Source organism: Phoca vitulina, unplaced genomic scaffold, assembly GCF_004348235.1.
Source record: "Phoca vitulina isolate PV1807 unplaced genomic scaffold, GSC_HSeal_1.0 scaffold38, whole genome shotgun sequence".
Lineage (NCBI taxonomy): Eukaryota > Metazoa > Chordata > Mammalia > Carnivora > Phocidae > Phoca > Phoca vitulina.
Genome location: NW_022589741.1, coordinates 18,440,656 through 18,456,579, shown reverse-complemented (window position 1 = coordinate 18,456,579; position 15,924 = coordinate 18,440,656). Strand labels below are relative to the sequence as shown.

Below are 15,924 nucleotides of genomic sequence, written 5' to 3'. Positions count from 1 at the left end.
AACTTCTAACGTTTGTTTGTATTAAACATCATCTCACTTTTGGCTCAGGATCCCCGCTAGCAAGATAACTATATATCTTAAGTGTGTGCAATCAGACCAGCTCTGCTACCCAGCTCTGTGCCATGCACATTTAATCCGTGTGGTCTCTGTGTTCCCCACCAGCCAATTTCAAGGCAAAGGCAATGATCTTTGGTGTGGGAAAGAGACTCGAATAAAAACTGGAGATGGGCTCACGTCCCCACAGTGCCACCCATCAGCCGTGTGAACTTGTCATGACCAAGGGTCCAAGGTGATGTTCCAATCTGTCAAGTACTGAGGTCAGCCTAAGCAGTCAGGCTGCCATTTCTAATCTTTGGAATGCCATCCCCTCATTTATAACTGCCCAAATTCCAATCTGTTTTTCAAGGCCCAGGTGAAATACTTCCTCTTCTATGAAGCCATCCCTGATCACCTTGGTGATCTTCCTCTTCTGAATCCCCTTACCACTTCTGTGTGGTCCTCAAGTCTCTCTTCTCTAAAACAGAGGTGATGACATTCACTCACTATGTAGTCATGGGCTTACATGAGATAATGCATTTGAGTGAGCTGAGCTAAACAAACCTAAGGCATTATTAATCAGTAGGTTTCACATGGTTTGAGCGAGGAGAGATGGTGACCAACTTTGCATTCCCACTGCTGTACCAGGGGAAGATCTCAATACAGTTTTTTTGATGTGGATGAATACACAGGATGTATGTACCAGACCGTTTTCACAGAGGGGGAGGGGAGGTGACTTGATAGTTTGTAATCAGTCTGGGTTTAGTCTGAAGACCTCTTCAGCGGTCTTCTACAGTGCAAGGCTCTTTCTTGTCCTCCTCCCCTGTCCTCCCACCTCTAGCTCCCCTGTTTCCTCGCCTCCCTCCCTCACCCCTCCCCCACTCCCTTTTCCTCTTTCCCCCTTCTCTAAAACCAACAGACTGGGGAGGGGAGGAAGCCTAATATCTGGGCCCCTGACCGAAGCCCACCTCTCAGGCTGCCACCTCGGTCCTTGCACACCCACACCACCAAATTTAGGGACTCCAGGAACAAATTACTCACCTCTGGGGGGGAACAAGAAGGCACCACGCCGATTCTCAGATGTCTGAAATCCCACTGATAACCTGCAAGCTTTGCTGCGTTAGCTGTAGGCTGTCTCTAAATATCAAATACAGGTTTGTATTTGAGAAGACATTAGAACATTCATTGCTTAATAGCTCACAGTGAATGTGGTTATCCTTTTCCGAAGATCTCAAAAAGGGAGCTGGCCCTCGAGATTCTGGGTATGGGGTTGAAAAAGCAAAATATACAGAAGAGAAACTTCTAGAACTAGAGAAACTTCCCTAGTTAACAGTGAGGGAACTTGAAAGAGGGGACAGAAGAAGACAGTGCTGCCTTCTGTTCAAGTTGTCCCTCCACCACCTCAGGTCCGTACAGGAAAAGCACTTGTCTGTCTTTCCAGAACTTGTTCAATCCCACTTATCATCAGAGTCTTCCTCAGCCACTCTTGTCAGAAATGATCTTCTAGGGGCGCCTGGCTGGCTCGGTCGGTAGAGCACGCAACGCTTGATCTCGGGGTTATAAGTTTGAGCCCCACGTGGGGTGTAGAGATTACTTCAAAATAAAAAATCTTTTTTTTTAAAAAATGACCTTCCATACAACATTGTTAACTTTCTTAGGTGTGGTGGTATGTTCTGGTTATGTAGAAGAAGGCCCTTAGTTTTAGGGGGTCCTTGCTGAAACATTTAGAGGTCAAATGTCATGTTATCTGTAACTTACTTTTAACCAGTGCAGCAAAAACTAGAGAGAGAGAGACAAAGCAAATATGGCCAAATATTAACGGTTATCAAGCAAAATGACTTCCAAACTCCTCACCCTCCTGCTTCACCTCCTCAGCATGCTCTTCTGGTTTTCCTTGTTTTTGGAAGTATAGTATGTACAATTATGAGCAATAATAATTACTGTGTAGTGAGTGGGTCCTGTATCCCGGGCGTCAGTGTCACACAATCTACGTACATCATATATAATCTTACAACAGTCTTTCCCGGCTGATGTTTTTCTTCTCATTTCACAGGGAAGAAAAAAAGACCCAGAGTGGTCAGGAAATTAATTGGACTAACAGGCACTACTTAAATCTCTGTTGATCTGACTCCAAAGTTCATGCTCCTTCTATTACATTATGCCATCTCTTGAATTGCAGATTGTGTTCCAGAAACCGTCAGGAAGGCACATGCCTCTGGCACGCGCACACACACACACACACACACACACGTACACACACACACACACACACGCACATGCACGCATGTACCCACACACACCACCCCTACAGAATTTTATGTACGTCATTTGTCTAGAAATCAAGAGGCCTTTGGGTGAGTCACTTCTCTCTAAGCCTCAGTTTCTTGATCTGTAAAATGAGAGAAGTTGATTTAAAAATATCCAAAGTCTGGGGCGCCTGGGTGGCTCAGTCAGTTAAGCGTCCGACTCTTGGTTTTGGCTCAGGTCATGGTCTTGCAGTCGTGGGATTAAGCCCCATGTCAGGCTCTGTGCTCAGCGTGGAGTCTGCCTCAGACTCTCTCTCCCTCTCCTTTCTCACTCTCAAATAAATAAATAAAATCTTTTTTAAATTTATTTTTGAGAGAGAGAGAGAGCACATGCACAAGCAGGGGGGAGGGGCAGAGGGAGAAGCAGACTCCTGGCTGAGCAGGGAGCCCGATGCAGGACTCGATCCCAAGACCCTGGGATCATGACCTGAGCTGAAGGCAGACGCTTAACTGACAGCCACCCAGGTGCCCAATAAATAAAATCTTTAAAAAAAATAAAAATATCCAAAGTCCTTTTTATTTTTCTGACGGACATTCAATGATTTTGATTCTCATGAGGCTTTCTAGATATGTAAAGGAAAACACAAGAAAATTCTCTTCCCATTTAGGTAGGTGAGCACGGGGAGCCTGCTTCTCCCTCTCCCTCTGCTGCTCCCCCTGCTTGTGCTCTCTGTCTCTGTCAAATAAATAAATAAAATCTTTAAAAAAAATAAAAATAAAAATTTACTATTATCGGGGTACCTGGCTGGCTCAGTTGGTAAAGCATGTGACTCTTGATCTCAAGAGTTGTGAGTTCAAGCCCCACATTGGGTGTAGAGATTACTTAAAAATAAAATCAGGCCGCCTGGGTGGCTCACTTGGTTAAGTGTCTGCCTTCAGCTCAGGTCATGATCTCAGGATCCTAGGATCGAGCCCCGCATCGGGCTCCCTGCTCAGCGGGGAGCCTGCTTCTCCCTCTCTGGCTCCCCTTGCCTGTATTCTCTCTCTCTCTGTCAAATAAATAAATAAAGTCTTTAAAAATAAGTAAATAAAATCTTTAAAAAATAAATAAAATAAAATGTACAATTATCTTCTCAATAGCCTCATCTTCAAAATATGTGTCTTATTTCCCTCAGTTATATAAAAGTATACATGCTGAAAAACAAAAAGTTACCCCTGCCCATCTCATTGAAGGTCTTAAAGGCTCAAGAAAAGCTTTAGTAAATTTAAATGTCCTTTAGAGAATAAAATCTTGAACTCAGCTGAGAAAATGATGATCTCATCTGAGAAAATAAAACAACCCTTCTTCTAGTAGAGAAAAGCAAGGGAAGGGAACTGACATTTTAGCGGGGAGATTCCTATGTGCAATCACTGTGCTGGGTGCCTTAGTCAGTGTCCCCTTTAATTCCCATTTTGCAGATGAGAACGGTAAGGCTCAGGGAGGGTAATTCTCCCAAGGTCAGGCTCTCAAAGGGCCTGTGTTACGTGCCTGGGTTGTATTAGAAGCCTTCCCTCAGGGAGAGCTGGAGGCTTCCATGACTGAATCTTGCACACGCACACAGAGGTTGTTTGCACCACTGCTATCTTCCAGCACCTTCCCCCACCATCAAGTGCAGGGCGCATCTCAGACGCCCCGTGGAGAGTTCCACCGACCCTTGAATTGTGTGGATGCACTTACACGTGGATTTCTTTTTTTTTTTTTAATTTTTTTATTGTTATGTTAATCCCCATACATTACATCATTAGTTTTAGATATAGTGTTCCATGATTCATTGTTTGTGCATAACACCCAGTGCTCCATGCAGAACGTGCCCTCCTCAATACCCATCACCAGGCTAACCCATCCTCCCACCCCCTCCCCTCACTTACACGTGGATTTCTTATAGTACAGTACTGTACATGTGTTTTCTCTTTCCTATGATTTTCTTAATATTTTCTTTTCTCTACCTGACTTTATTATAAGAATACAGTATACAATGTACATAACATACAGAATACATGCTAATTGACTGTTTATGTTATTGGTAAAGTTTCCCATCCACAGTAGGCTCCTAGTAGTTAAGTTTTGGAGGAGTCAAGAGTTATATGTAGATTTTGGACTGCGAGGAGGGCGGTGCCAATAACCCTGCATTGTTCAAGGATCAGCTGTATTTCCTTACTTGCAGTTCTGTTAATGTTTCAATTCTCTGAGCTGTAATTTCCTCCTAAGTTAAATTTTGATGATCTCTTATGGTCTTTCTTAACAAAGATGAACGCTTTAATTCCTGGGAGCCCACGGCTAGCTCTTCCCACTCACCCACCAGACAGCGGATACATGTGCTTGGCAGCCCCCTTACCCTTTGCCAAGCCTGAGAATTCTATACAGAGCCCAGGTCCCTGTCTGCTTAGGTTACAGAACACAGGTGTGTGGTGGGGAAAAAAAGCACAGAAGGAGAAATCTGAGAAATTTGCAGGGATCCCAGTGACCCCCTGAAGTCTGGGGAGCTGAGGTTCAGGGAAGACTAGAGGTGCATGCACTCTGATCTTGAGTTTCCCTGCCTTGGTAAAGTCATTTGTATTCACTAGGCGGCCCCCTCCCCGCACTGCCGTATTTAATTCTGGCTACAGTATAAATAGAACTTGGCACTCTGGCAAAGCACACCACCCACCACTGTGTTCCTTCCCTTTTGGGACATCAACTAAATCTGAGCCTTTGATTCCCTCTAGTGGCTCAAATTGGCAACTTTCATAGCTGCGTCTTTGCATTTATTTATTTAATGTATAACGCCTACTGTATGCACCAAATTGGTGCTGGGTTCTCTAGCTTCGCCAGGGGCATGGGATGCTGGTTTCATTTGATCATTGTATCCAGTGGAAAGAGAGCAGGGGTAGAAACCATAGCTCCTTCTTCGAAGCTTAGCTTAGTGCAATGCAAACTGGCTAATCTCCCTGCTGTCCTATAGCTGCTTTATGGGGACTGAGGGAGGATGGGTTTTATATGGGTTATGCCTTAAAGGAGTTGTAGGACCTCAGGGCAACTCCTTTCTCCCTGAGCCTCAGTTTGCTCATGGGTGAAACGAGTACATGGGTTAAATTTAAGTCCATCCAACAACTGTTTTTTGAGCACCTGCAGTGTGAGGGGCCCTGGGTTGAGAGCTTTGGGAATGTAGTGGTGAATTGGTACCTAATCTCAAGGAGCTTACAGGCTAATGGGAGAACCACATGTCCAGGAAGCCACATAAGACATAGGGCAGAAGCAGCATAGCATGGCTGTTGGAGTATGAGCTTTGCAGTGAGACAGATCTGGGGTTGAGCCTCTGATCTGTCCTTTCCTAGCTGTGTGATCTTGAGCAAATTGCTAAGCTCCTCTTTCGGTTTCATCCATAGATTTGGATAATCACCGTTTCTTCATAGGGTTGAGTAATCAATGTACAGCCAAACCATATGACATACTCCCTAAATGGTGGCCACTCTCATTGAGTTTCAAGTTTCCAACAGAAATAACAGAAACCTTATTGGGAATGTCAGTAAGACCCTATGAGGGGCTTATCCTGTTGGTTCTGAAGGCCCTTTCTTATGCCCCACAGATCTCTGTGGTCTCCTTTGTTTGCCATGGAGCTTGGGAATCCACCTGCTGCTTCTCTTAGGGTGGATGCCTCTGAGGGTCCAACCCTGCAGTGTCAACCCAATCTGCCCCCCTGTTTAGAGGGAACTACAGTCTGCCCTGCTCCCTTCTTCCTCCTTTCAGGCCCTTTTCCTTTCTACAGATTTACTGCTAATCTATCTTGGGAAATGAACAGGGAATAAGAAAGGTAGCTTATATGCTTCTGTGAGCCATGATCCTTGATCTTTAGTGCTTAAAACCCTCTGAAGTGGCAGAGTGAGTGCTCCTCAGGAGAGAGGACTTCACCAGCAACCCTGACACTTGGGGCTGTTCCAACTTGGAGGTTGTATGATTCTGTTACCTTGTGAACGTAGCATTGGAACATTGTGAATGGCTTTTCATGCTGAGCTCCTTTATCATGTGCAAGGAGACAAAGGAGGATCTTAGAGCACATCTTAATGCCAGACACATCATACCTAGAATCCAGGTGAGGTTATTTAACATGGTGGATTTCATAGTCCACGGTGTCTGAAATGAATAGGAAGGAGAGAAGGTGAGTGAGCCTGGGGCCTAGGGTTGCTGACAAGATACCATTCCTGGAACAAGATGAAAATTAGAGGTAAAGAAAGACAAAAGTGGAACTGAAATCCTGTTGGCCAAAGGGATACTGGATGGGTGGAGGGACGGGATCCAAATGTAGTAACTTGGAATTTCACTTTGGATAGGAAGGGTTGCTTCATATTTTGAAGCCACATGGGATGAGACTATAGAGACTGGAAGACAGAAGTTGGGGGAACAGAGGATGAGTGTCCCTAAGAGAAGCAGGAACTGCCTATAAGATCCCACTCGTTCCCTGAGGCATCCTGCACTTACCTGTCAGTCTGTGGGGGTAGCCTGTCTCTAAGGTGGCTCAAGGGGTGAAGTGATATCTGGAGCCTGTTCTGGGGAGGATGCCAACCCCTGCCTTTCCTTTGGTTTTCTGTCCTTTTGCAAGCCGGTGCCGGTAAAGGAGAGAAAGTTAAAAAAAAAACACAATTGTTGACCTGAGTAATTTCATCATCCACAAAAACGCAAAAAGGTAGGAAAGACAGACATTGCTAAGAGTATAATTCGGGGGGCTAAAGAAGATAATGATGAATTCAGTTAAAGGAGGAGCCAGTGGGAGGTTCCAGAACTTCTGGTACCTCTGGTCTAGGATTCTTCCAACTCCTTGATTTGCCCCTTGCCCACAGGAACACCCAGTAATTATTTGTTGTAATATTTGCTTCCCACACATAGCTGTGCGTTTCTACATTACTCATTAGAGGCTCTCCTCTTCCAGTTTCCTACTATGTTGGAACCTTGGGGACTCACACCGAGATCAAGAGAGTGGCAGAAGAAAAGGTCACTTTGCCCTGTCACCATCAACTGGGGCTTCCAGAAAAAGACACCCTGGATATCGAATGGCTGCTCACCGATAATGAAGGGAACCAAAAAGTGGTAAGTATACAATTGGCCAGAGCCCTCCCCCCAGCCCCACCCCCTGCTCTTCCCCTCATCCTCCCACAGTTGTCTTTCCTCAGTCCTCCAGTTTTCTGTAGGGTCGGAAAGGGTTAGAATTGCTCTTTCATCTGGCTTATAGTTGAAAGACTCTAGAGACAAAAATTATAAATAAGGAATGGTATTTGGGTCTTAAAGATAAGAGATTCTGTGTTCTTTGGGCAAGCAAGAAAGCCACCTATCATTTACCCAAGGAGGGAATCTGTGCTATTAGTGTCTTTCCCAAGAAGGGAGCTAAGATGCAGTAGCTTGATTCCCAAGCCTAGTGGCCAGAACCCCAGATCTATACTCGGAAGCCTGTTCCTCTTCCTCCTCTGAGACCATTACCACCTGCCCATGTTTAAGCTTTGCACAAAATCATGACGTTCAAGCTCTGAGATCATGTAATATGACAAACAACATATGATGCAGGACATGACTGAAAATGTTTATCACATATATAATTGGCCAGCAAAAGAATTGGTACTGGTTCTGGGACTGGAAAATGAAGGAGCTGGCCCTGCGTCTTCTGTGCTCAGGATGCTGAGGTCCATTGATGCTTATGGGCTTTTGGGCAGAACTCGTAGCGCTTTGCTCCTGATGATCCACAGGGCTGGTCTCTGTTGAGAGTGAGAAGTAAGTAGCTACTACATTATCCTGTCTGCCTTGGCTGCATTCAGCTTTCCTCAAACTGGGTTTTCTAGCATACTTCTTCTCATTCCATTTACCCACTGACTTATTTTTAAAAATCTTTTGGTTGAGGGGCGCCTGGCCGGCTTAGCTGGTGGAGCATGCAACTCTTGATCTCAGGGTTGTGAGTTCGAGCCCCATGTTGGGTGTAGAGATTGCTTAAAAAATAAAATATCTAAAAACAAAAGAAGACAGCATTTTTGGTGGAAAGTTTTGTGATTTTAAAAAGTCACATAAAATAAGCCAGGGAAACTGACTTTAGACTTTTCTTCCTTTTCAGAACTTTACCTCTTGCCCTACTAAAAAGTGAAAGGTTGTCTTTTCTTCTTCTCTGTCCATACCCCTGATCTCATAAGATGGTTTGTGCTGGAAGAAGCTAAAGTTTTCACTAAAGTAAAACCCAGGATCATTGTTGGATTCCAGCTCCTATGTCACTTTGTCATTCTGATACTGCTTGTCATTTTGTTCTCATAGTTTGTCATCCTGAGACTCTCTGTTCTCCGTAGAGCAAGGTCACCTTAAACTGAGCATACTTATTCCGGCAAATTCTTAGTCAGTCGTAGACACGATACTCTCTGTTCTGAATAAAGTAAATAAGAGCTGTGTTCCTCTCACAAAAATTTAAAAAGAATGACTGCACTCATCTAACTTTCACGCAAGTGTTTTCATTTAAACTAAAGAAAAAAAAGAGCTGCTTGTTTATGTAGCAAAGTGAATATAAGGCTTAAAAGTTTATTGCTGACTAAAGCAGACCACTAACATGGCTTTAAGCAGCCACAGTTCCCTACTTGTCTTTAATTAACACTCCAAAGTAAGGATCGCGAATTATTCGGTCATTCAGAGCACATGGATTTATTTAGCAAATACTGTATGCCAAGCTAGGCACTGGGATACAATAGTGAAGAAGATATCAAAGTCCCCACCTTCCTGGAGTTTACAGTGCAAACCCATTCAGTAATTAAAAAAAAAAACCAAAAACCAAAAAACAAAACCAAACTTTTTTTTTTTTAAGTAGAGAGCTCTAAACATTAAGCTATGTTCCAGGTTCCAGTCTGTTTAGCACATAATATCTCATTTAACTTAATCCTCATAACTAGGGTTATTAGTCTCATTTTTCACATAAGGAACTCCATACAGCGTGTGCCCAGACACAACACACAAAGTGAGAAAGGGGCTTAAGGTCACCCATTTTGCCGTTTGAAATGAGGCACTGTGATGTCAGTACCGGGGCTGTTAATTACCAGCTATGTTACCTTCATAAATAATTTGAAATTATAATCCGTGTTGTGTAGGAAATAAGGAGAATGTGGGAAGAAAATTATTCCAGACAGAAACAATTGTGCCAAGGCCCTGATGCTGGAAAAAGCTTGGCACTATTGCAAGTTCTAAAAGATCAAAAATCAATTTATTTTATTTATTTATTTTTATTTTTTAAATTAATTAATTAATTTATTATCTATTTATTTATTTATCAGAGAGAGAGAGAGCACAAGCAGGGGGAGCTGCAGGCAGAGGCAGAGGGAGAAGCAGACTCCCCGCTGAGCAGGGGAGCATGACGTGGGGCTCGATCCCAGGACCCTGGGATCATGACCTGAGCTGAAGGCAGTCACTTAACCAACTGAACCACCCAGGGGTCCCTCAAAAATCGATTTAGGTTAAATTGAGTCACTACTGGATTCCCACTATCCACATACTCAGTCACAAAGGAGGTAGTTGAAGAGATAAAAGGGTGAAGAGACATCTTGAGAACTAAGTGACAGAGATCATGATGGAGATAAGCAGAGTGTTCTAGATGAATTTAAAGGAGGCGCCATTGGCCAAAAGTAGTTGGAGAAGGGGAAAGGTCAAGGGCAGCTCCTATAAGAAATCACAGCTGATCGGGGTGCCTGGGTGGCTCAGTCGTTAAGCGTCTGCCTTCGGCTCAGGTCATGATCCCAGGGTCCTGGGATTGAGCCCCGCATTGGGGTCCCTGCTCGGCGGGAGGCCTGCTTCTCCCTCTCCCACTCCCCCCTCTTGTGTTCCCTCTCTCGCTGTGTCTCTCTCTGTCAAATAAATAAATAAAATCTTTAAAAAAAAAAAAAAAGAAAGAAATCACAGCTGATCTGAGTGCTGATAGAAATTTCCTCATTGCCCCGAGGAAATCACAAGAGTGTAGACACAAAGGCTGGAAAGTTCTGGGAAATCATGAGCAGCGAGCATAGGTGGAGTACAAAATGTGAGCTTACAGCGGTTGCAGGACCAGAACATGAAAGGTCTTGTATCACAGGTTAGGGAGCTCAGATACTTTCGTATATTGTCATGGAGTTCTTGAAGGATTTTAGGAGCGACAGGGACATAGATACATCTTAGGCGATCACTCCAGCCCTGTGCAATGGCACACTGATTTAAAGGAGCCTTGAGTAGAAGCAAGACCAGCTGAACAATTTCAGATTATACAATAGGGGCTTACACTATATTCATGGGTAGCTGGAATATCAAGATGGGCGTAATACACAAATTTAGTGGGTAAATTTGCCACCATGTTGGGAATGAGTGAGGGTGAGAGAGAAAATACGGGGCGGGGGGGGGGGGGCGCCTGGGTGGCTCAGTTGGTTAAGCATCTGCCTTTGACTCAGGTCATGATCCCAGGGTCCTGGGATAGAACCCCATGTCGTGCTCCTGCTCAGTGGGGAGCCTGCTTCTCCCTCTCCTGCTCCCCCTGCTTGTGTTCTCTGTCTCTCTGTCAAATAAATAAATAAATAAATCTTAAAAAAAAAAAAAAGAAAAGAAAATACAGGAGGGGCTGGACTGGATGTGGTGCCTAAGATAGGCTAGCCAATGACCTGGACACCGAGGTTAGCCTTGCATTTCAATCCAAGCGGAATTGGCTCCCTCACTTTTGTCTAGGAGGCTCAAATATGCAGGAACATTTTTGGGCAGGTAGGCAGGTTTGGGGAATATTTGAATCTCAGCCTAGGTAGATAACATGTCCTCTAGAACTCTGAAGATTTCCTCCAGGTTCTAGGGACGGAAACATAGTTAATTTCCAAAGTCTGAGTGAACATCTCCTCCAGGGTCAGTCACAAACACACAACTGAGACTTTCCCCTCTATTTTTTGGATGGAGAAATTAGGGCAGAGATGTTCTCATTCCCATGTCAAACCCCTCTGGCCACCTCCTTTCTCCCTTTCCCCCTTTGATATTGAGGAAGAAAACTCCTGATCAAGGGGTTGAGCTTCCGACTCTTGATTTTGGCTCAGGTCATGATCTCAGGGTTCCTGGGATTGAGCCTCGCATCAGGCTCCATGCTGAGAGTCTGCTGGAGAGGCTCTGTCTCCCTCTCCCTCTGCCCTTCCCCCTGCTCACATTCTGAATGAATGAATGAATAAATAAATAAAATCTTAAAAAAGAAAGAAAGAAGAAAAGAAGGAAAGAAAAAGAAAGAAAAGAAAAATCTTGGATCAAAAACAGAGAGAGAAGCCTACATCTATTTCTGTTCGAGGCAGGTGCATGATTGCTAGGCAGGGCCTGACACAGCAGAGCACCTGCCAGAAAGCTGAGCTGCTCCATCTGCCCCATAAAGTCTTAACAAATTGTCCCGCCTCCTCCTCTCTTTTCTCTTTAAAACTGCGTTGTTCACAGGTCCACCAGGAACATCACGAGGCACATGGCCCCACAACAGCTGCAATTCATGTGCTTCATTTTTTGTTTGTTTGCAAAAGGATTACATTTATGTTCACTGTTCTCCCATCACCACCCCCACCCTGCCGAGCAAGGGCTTAGTCTCAGCTCTATATTTCCTAGAATTAAAACCACAACTAAGACAAAGAGACACACACGTACCTGATATTCAATGTGCCTCTGAAAAAAACTGAGCCAAATCGCAAGGCTGGAACTGAGCCCAACCTGTGTCCTAAATGGGTGTGAAATGCTCATATTAGGGAATGGTTATTTAATTACAGTAAGATTATTTTGGGGTTGTACAATGTCTGCTTTCCAAAGATGTTAAATACTTACCTTAGTTGTCTCCCCACCCCCCTTTTTTTTCCCATTAAATAATGGGACAAGAGTTGGGGGAAAGGGGAGAAAAGCACTTGGGAGTCAGCCCTACCTATATGTACTAAGTGCTGTGGTGGGGATATGTCCAAAGGGCTGAGGCTCGCAGGAGGAAGTCAATGATTCTATCCAGGAAAGGCTCTAATACACAGAAGGTAGGCCTTGAGCTTGATCTTGAGGTCTGTGTAGGTGTTGTTTAAGCCAAAGTAAGAGAGGCATTTCAAAAGGAGAGAAGACTGCATGATCCAAGGCAAAGACACATCAGAGGGTGTTGTTCAGAATCAAGGGACATCGAGCTTGGGGACGTAGCTATTCAGAGATGCGAGGACAGGGACCAAAGATGAGGCATAGTCCAGGCTGCACTGGCCTTAGGCGCCACCTTCAGAGAGCTGAACTTTAGTCCACAGTGTGCACAAGAGATGGAAAACAGATGGAGGCTTTCAGCTAGGGGGGCTTTGCTATACAAATGAACGGAATGACTAATGTTCTCTGGGTACTGGGATGGACAAGCTTGGAAACCTTAGGGGCTTTCGTGAACCCAGAACCAGCCTAATAAAAGTGATCGTGAGTGCTTACTATCTCATTCCCGCAAAAACCCGATGAAGTAGCTTACTCCCATTTTACAGTCGAGGAACTTAAGGTTTAGAAAGGTAAATTAACCAACCGTAGGTGCAGAGCTGTAAGTGGAGGGGCTCCCATTTGAATGTAAACCAGTTGATCTCCCTGCTGGCTCACTCTCAATCACTGTGCCCTGGTGCAGTGTTTTTTCAAAATCAGGACCCAGTAGTGGATTCTAAGCGAGCAGACTGTTTTTTTTTTTTTTTTTTTAAACACAGACTGGAAAATATCAGTGTATTGCACATATACTATTTGATGAAACTTACGCTTCAGTTGTCTATGTGCACTCTACGTGCATGCTGGGTCACAGAGGAAAATGTATTTCTTGATGTAAGTCTGTTCAAAGTTTGAAAGCTCCTACTCCAGTAGACTTAAATCAGCCAGAGTCTACTGTGGACCACACCTACTAAGTCTCTCCAAAGTCAAATGTGACTTTCCCAAAGTATTTCCTGATGTTAGTCCAAATATTAACATGAACAAGAAAAAAATCCCCTAGACCTGAAAGGTTCACCAACTTCCCAAAGCCCACAAAACCCCCAAATTCCTAAAAATTACCCAGCTCTTGGGGTGCCCGGCTGGTTCAGTCAGTAGAGCATGCGACTCTTGATCTCTGGGGTCATGAGTTTGAGCCCCATGTGTGGCATAGAGTTTACTTGAGATAAAAATTTAAGACATTTAAAAACAAATACCCAGCTCTTAATGGATTTCTAGGTTTAGAATCTCTTCATTCTTCCTAGGAAGCACAGACTCACTTGCTTGTGGTGATTATGCACCTACCAGGTAATATGAAAAAGTCAGAAAGAAAGTAACATGAATCGAGTACCTGTGAGGCTTCCCCACCTCACTTGTCCTACCTCCAAACATCAGCCCGCTTTCCGTCTTAAGAGGAGGTAAGCTCTAAAGCTTCCAGTTTTTTTCCTGTTGCTAATATATTTCCTCCTCTCCCTATTGTCCCATATTGTCCCACTGAGTTGCCATTTCTATGGCCTTCCACCACCCCAAGAAACTTACCCTCTCTATGCAACGCAACAGGATGTGGGGCCAAGAACACCCTGCAAACATTTAAAACAGACAAGTACCATATCAGAAGGGCTGCGACCTGGCTCTTCCGGGTCTGAGTCTCCTAAAGCATAGAGTTTTCATTGGATGCTAGGAACCCTATCAAATTATTTGCAAAATAATATGTACTTTTTTTTTCCTGGGTCAGAGTTCATAGGTTTTATCTGATTGGGAGAAAAACAAAAAGCAGTGAGGTAGGACAAAGAAATTCCTCAAACATGGTGCTGGCTAATGTGATGTGATGTGGGGTCCGGGAGCAAGCGGTCAAGAAAGAATTCTTGGGGCTCCATGCTGGGCTTGGAGCCTACTTAAAAAAAGAGAGAATTCTTGCGATGTTTTCGGTGCAAAAAGATTTTTATTAAAGCACGGGGACTGGACCCAGGGGCAGAAAGAGCTGCCTTGGGGCGCCTGGGTGGCTCAGTCGGCTAAGGCGACTGCCTTCGGCTCGGGTTGTGATCTCAGGGTCCTGGAATCGAGCCCCGCATCCAACTCCCTGCTCTATGGGAAACCTGCTTCTCCTTCTCCCTCTGCCTGCTGCTCCCCCTGCTTGTGCTCTCTCTCCCTCCCTCCCTCTCTCTCTCAAATTAATAAATGAATTCTTAAAAAAAAAAATTCTAGATTTTGAGGAGCAATTGACTATACTTTTACATTGGGAGGGGGCAGAGATGAAGGAAGTTTCCAAAAGGATTTTCATATGTTAAGAAAGACTTACAGGTCCTGGAGGTCTGGCTGTTGTCAAGCTAAGGTTGCCTTTTGCCAAGGCATTACCATTAAGACCGTTGGGAGTCCTGGAGGAAGGTCATACTCTGCATGCCTCAAGTATTTGTCAATGGGCTGCAAGTTGTAAGGAGATTTAATTTTATCTACATTTCTTTTGCCTTTGTTCTCCTGATCCCTGGCCGCACCCTGGAAACAGGAGGTTGTTTGCATTTTAAGGGATAAGAATAGGCAAGAAACCTCTCCCGGGCCCTAGGAACTCCTTTCCGGGATGCCCAGGCTCTATGGGAAATGTAGTTATGAATCAGTGAACACAGGAGGCTCCAAAAGAATGACCCCACTGGAGCAGGATAAACTGCAGCTGCCCCAGTTTCAGATTAGGATCTATGTTCCCACCTCATCGAAGGCCCTCTCTAAAGAATGTATTAAACGAGAGAATGCCCTTATGTCTAAGTCTAAGCAGTTTGTTGGGGAGACTCACTTCCTTAATCTCCTTAATCTTTCCATGAACTTTTCACTGCCGTGTTTTTTTTTTCTCTTTAATGCAAGGGTTTAATACTTGTAAAGCATTTAGAACAGTACCTCGAACAAAATAAATACCATGTATGTGTTTGTTAAATAAAAACAAAACTCCCCGGCCGAAAGTATTGCATTGTGTTGATGGATTTTCCTTTCTAGGCCTAATGCATATTTTCCTAAGGCCAGAGCCAAGGGCTGTGCTTCGCCCAGAGTAGTCACGAAATGGTCAGTGAGCAAAGGAATGATGTCCTTTCACAGATTTCTGCTCTTAAAATTCTTACTATAAGCCTGTGAGGTCGGTAGCTAAGAATTGTCCTAATTTTCTTTTTTCTTTTTTAAAAGATTTTATTTATTTGACAGAGAGATAGCACAAGTAGGCAGAGTGGCAGGGAGAGGGAGAAGCAGACTCCCCGCTGAGCAGGGAGCCCGATGCAGGGCTCGATCCCAGGATTCTGGGATCATGACCTGAGCCGAAGGCAGAAGCTTAACCGAGTGAGCCACTCAGGCGCCCCCTAATTTTCTTTTAATGCGTGAGGAAAATTAGACCTTAAACTTGGCTCCAGAGAACCTTTTAGACTTTGAAGGCCCTTGTTCAAAACGGATTTCAGAGCTAGGATCTAAACCCCAAATTTCTAAAGCTAAATCCCTTGCTTTCCCTTTGTCCCCTCCCCTATAATTTACAGCTTCTATTGAAAAGAATGCAGACATTCAAGACAGAACTTTTGTCTGGGAGTAAACACTGGACCTTTGACTGAAATCGTGCATTTCCTGTACTTTCCAGAATATTCCTCTGCATGAAGATGATGTTCTGAGGGACCTCCCTTCGTGTCTTGGGGGTGAGGGGCAAGTGTTCAGGTTGGGGTA

At 44.3% G+C, this 15,924-nt stretch overlaps 1 protein-coding gene across 1 annotated transcript in view; it reads left to right on the top strand.

Annotated features, from left to right (window-relative positions):
- CLMP (CXADR like membrane protein) overlaps window positions 1–15,924 on the top strand; it is a 94,655-nt gene that overhangs the window by 65,128 nt on the left and 13,603 nt on the right. Inside the window, 1 exon segment of the mRNA XM_032428098.1 lies at window positions 7,226–7,383. Coding sequence (XP_032283989.1) covers window positions 7,226–7,383 — 158 coding nt within the window.